The sequence below is a fragment of the Elaeis guineensis genome, chromosome 4 (assembly GCF_000442705.2).
Source record: "Elaeis guineensis isolate ETL-2024a chromosome 4, EG11, whole genome shotgun sequence".
NCBI classification, from domain to species: Eukaryota; Viridiplantae; Streptophyta; class Magnoliopsida; order Arecales; family Arecaceae; genus Elaeis; species Elaeis guineensis.
Window position 1 is genome coordinate 31679053 of NC_025996.2, and position 4624 is coordinate 31683676.

The following is a 4624-nucleotide window of genomic DNA, read 5'->3' on the forward strand; positions in this document are numbered from 1 at the left end:
AACATTTCTTTTAATACATGATTCTGTGTCTCCTGATTCTCTTCATCTCTTTTCTTGATAAAAAAAATCCACATACAAAGGGTGTATCCAATTTATAAACCAACCCTCCTTCATTGAGAGGTTGTAAGCTTGAACTTGTATCCAAATCTGATTGCGATGTATATATGATCATCAATTCCAAAAGTATTATCGTGCATTGGCACCTTTTCTTTCTTTTTGCATAAATAAGGAGAAAACCTGAATGCATTGTTGGTTATATCGGGTGGTAGATCACAGGAAGTACACGTTAATGAGTGACTTCAAAATCAAGTTTTGTGCACAATATTTTTTGGTCCACCATTGCTCAAGGTGTAGTTCATACCTTCATGCATCTCAGCTGATTTAACATGCGCTCTCGTTCATGCAATTTTTTTTTTTTTTGGTGAACTATTGTTCATGCTTCTACCAAAAACAAAAAAGAATCTCTTCTTCATGCAATTGACAGTTTGTACTTCAACATGCATAGTTTTAGGATGTCAACAGACCCATAATCAACTAGCATGATTAATGCCATAGGGTGCCACTCTGTCACACCAAAAGTTTTTAATGTATGACATGAACTGTCTAAAAATCGAGCATGCTTAACGTTCTTCAGTTTAATTTACTTCTAAAACTATAATGGAGCTAGACAGCGTTCATGTTATTGTCCGTCGAGCTCGGACTCGCTCACTCGCTGCTAGCCGACGTGGGTCAATACAAATAGTCCAGAATGGGAGACAGTGATTAAACCGGATAAAGCGGGGCTATTGGAGGCTCATAAGAGCCAACAGGGCCACGCTACATTTAGCCATTTTTCTCCGTTCCATCTATTACCTACCTCTACTCCGGTAAACGGGCAATTACCCCATCAGAATTCGGAGGGAAAAAAAAAAAAAAGGCTTCACTGTAATAAATATATAATGGGCTAAAAGGGGAGGACTCGTCTCCATAAAACCCTTCGCCCCCCATCCTCTCCGGACGACTCGACTCTCGTCTGCTCGTCTTTCTCAGCGAATATCGCCCGCCCCAAACGAGAAGATTTCCAGATCTCCTCCCTCCATTCCCTTCTCTTCCTTCTATTCTGCTCCGCTCTCTTGTTGGTCCTACTATTTCTTTATTTCATCTGGTGATGAGGATTAGAAAGTGTGCTTTAAAACTGTTGGGCTCCACGATCGCCTACTTCTCGCCGCCGCCGCCGGAGCTGCAGCAGCAGCAGCAGCCCAGCTCATCGCCGGCGTGGGACTCGCACGCTGCTTCTGTCGCCGCCGCCGCCGGGATTCTCTGCCAGCTGAACCGCTCTCCGTGGGATCTCATACCCAATGAGCAGAATGTCGTTTCCCAGGTCAGATCCATCCATCCCTCTCTTCTATCTCCATTATTTCTTTGTTTCAGGCTGTCAGTTTGTAATAGATTGGGTTCTTGACGATTGCTTCTCAGTTCCTTCCTATTTCTCTTCTAGAGGGTGGAAAATAGGTCATTTCTTCCTTTAAGGGTTTCTTTTTAGCTCCTCCTTCCAAGCCCTAAAAACTGGGATCGTGAGAGAAGTGGGTGGGGGATGATCGACTTGGACTTTTATTAGCTTTCTTTATTAATTTACTTTTATTATTTTCTTCCGACTTATGATGGCGTCTTCGAAAGTTAATTAGTGAGAGAGTTTGGGTTCATAGCTGCAACAGCGAGGGCGGAGAGAATAACAAAAAAAAAAACAAAAGAAGAAGGGAACTTTTGATCGACCGATTTATGGGTCAATCGGAAGGGGAAGGCGTTAGAACTGGGAGGGGTCATTTGCTGCTTCTATTTGGGGCGTGCCCTTGGCCCTTGTGTTCCCTCTAATTCATCCTTTACGGCTTCCTTTGGGACTTGAATGGTTACTGGGGGGATTTGGCATTTGGCAGGAAAACGAGGATGCCGACCCCATCGACGACGACGGTATCAAATGTGCTCGGAAACCCTTCGATCCTCCTCTTATCAAGAGGCAAGCATCCTCTCTCTTCTCTTCCTCTCTCTCTTTCCCTTCCTTTTATTGCCGTTAGATTGACTGCTACCAAACCCAAACCCCCAATGCACCCAATATAATAGAGATATAGAGTTTAAGTTCTTCTTATACCAACAAGCTAGGTTATGCATACTCTCATGGCAGTGGTGTAAGGAAAAAGGTGGAGGAAGAGGAGGAGGAGAAGAAGGTGAAGAAGAAAGTGAAGAGGAAAAGGATGGAGAAAGGGATGGATTCAACTGTTGCTACCGAGACTGATGAGACCGCTACACCTTTGTGCAAGAAGAGTGATGGCAAGGGATGGCACTGCAAAAGACCGGCGCACCTTTCCCACTCGCTCTGCCAATACCACCTCACCCAGCTCCGCTCCTACACCAACAATAACAATCACAGAAAAGCCCTCGACCAGGCAACCGGAGGCGGCGATAAACATCGCAAGAAGAGGAAGTCGGACATAGCCGGAGATGGCAACAACTTCTACTACTACTATTATTATGGGTTCGGGCCTTGGCGGGGAAAGAGGAGAGGAAGTAGTTGTAGCAGTGATAATTTTGGTAACGTCACTGAAGAAGAAGGCAGAGGGAATTCGGAGTCGGCGGATGGGCATAATGCTCCGGTGATGGGTGATGACGAGGAAGATAGCGAGGAGGAGGATGGAGGAAAGGGCTGCTGCAACGAGGAGGATAGGAGTGATGATGATGATGAGGAGGAGGAGGAGGAGGAGAAGAGGAATTGCAGGAAGAGAGGAAGGAAGCCCGTGAAAGCTCGTTCTCTCAAATCTCTGCTATAGTTAGCGTCTGCTTGTAATGCATGTGTAGTTGTAATAATGTGTTTTTTTGGAGCGTCCGCGGATAATTTCTGGGAGTATTAGCTGTAGGTGGGGGTCGTTGTGGACCGGAGCCGTTGATATGTCTCAAGGAAGGAAAGTACATGGCTTAGTTTTGTATCTTTAATTGCTGGTTAACATGATGTTCACATAACCTGACGGGAGGCCATCCAGACCTGAACTAAATTCTGTGCAGTAGCAATTTGGTCTGGATTCAATAAGTAATAGTCGGAATAGACTTTGATGAGCCTAGGCTAGTGGCAATGCAAATGAAAGGTGATCCGTTTTAAGTCACGTTGATGGTTAGACTTGGTTCCACTGTACGATTGGATGATGACCAGGTTGGAACTGGTCTTAACGTACTTGACGCTTTTTGTCTATTCTGTTTTGGAGTTTAATAGCATTGACTAGCTCGCAGTTTTAGATCATTTGGCACGTTTTGACTTCTGCGTTCAAAATTTAAGGTTCAAGAAATAGATCGGTTCTTTGTCAAAAAAGAAATAGATCGGTTCTCACGTAATGGACAAATTATTGCTTGTGCTATGTGCATTATATTTATCGTGCACGCAGCCAATCACGATCGTTGGTTTTTATGGGCATTATTCATCAAACATGGACCTTGATGCACCACCGTAAGAACAAACGGTGTTTTACAATCATGCTGGTACATGTCGTGTAGATAATAATTTTTCTGTAAGCTTCTTTAACTAGGGGGTTTTTTGCGATGCCTAGTGGCGGACGTGATTTTACATCATTAATTGTTCCAAAATTTTCCACTTGAATATACATCATCTGCTATTGGATGTGGTAATTGTCACAAGTTTCAATGACTAGCGACGTGCACGGCAATGTTGCCTTGTCTGCCATTTGATTGCGCCAAATTCAGGTACCTTTCGCCTTTCGGGCCAATTTAACCCGGTTTAGCTTGCTTCCGAATGGTGAACGTGGATTCTACATCCTTTAGACCTGAGAGCTCGTTGCCCCATTGGAACATTTCATGCTTGTCTTTGTGTATTTAGGAGATAGAGAATTTCGTTGTATTTTGAGGTGGGCCACACTAACTGCATATTCAGCAAATGTCCCTTGCATAGATGGATTCCCCAGTTATGCTGAAGTTGCAGAGGCTAGTTAGTCTTTTTCTTATTACTTTTTAGCTAGGTTTATATGTCTACAAATTATAAATTTTTATCTATTTACATGGTCCATGCTTGTTCCATTTTAATTACTTGTCAAATTATCAAATAATGAACGGAAGCGAGTTATTTCTGACGGCCTAGATGTGGGGTCTGGAAGAGGCATCTGGTTCATTGGTTCACAATGGTGCTGGAGTGACGTACTCATCCATTGGGTTTGTTCATATGGTAGGGAGAAGGATGCTTATTGTCCAAAATTTATCCTCGAATCGAATATTCTTCAGCGAGATCGAAACTTTATGGTCACACCCAAAGGGGTAGCTATGCCGTGACGCACCTCCACCCCCACCCCACCTCTTTTTGGTTTACCAAAAAAAGTAAAGTATAATTCATGGCAGGTGAGGGTGACATGAGCTGCTGGATCGATACAAACGCAATATCAAGTTAGTGGATTGGGATTGAATTTAATCAAGCTCTGGGTCATCAACAAGTTGATGAAGGTGACTCGTTGGCTTGGGTTTAAGTCCACAGGCTCGACACACTTGGCACACACAACAATCCTATATTTATCCGTTTCATTATATCCTAATATAATTATACCAAGAATTATAGGTTAATTGAACATGCAATTTATGGTCTAATATCCCTTAGTAG

At 43.4% G+C, this 4624-nt stretch overlaps 1 protein-coding gene across 1 annotated transcript; it reads left to right on the top strand.

The window, feature by feature from the left end:
- Positions 1–986: 986 nt before the first annotated feature.
- Positions 987–3173, top strand: LOC105043098 (uncharacterized). The gene is made up of 3 exons (XM_010920519.4): positions 987–1360; positions 1914–1993; positions 2159–3173. The coding sequence occupies exons 1-3, from the start codon at positions 1148–1150 to the stop codon at positions 2799–2801; spliced, it is 936 nt and encodes a 311-aa protein (XP_010918821.2). The 5' UTR covers positions 987–1147; the 3' UTR covers positions 2802–3173.
- The last annotated feature ends 1451 nt before the right edge of the window (positions 3174–4624 follow it).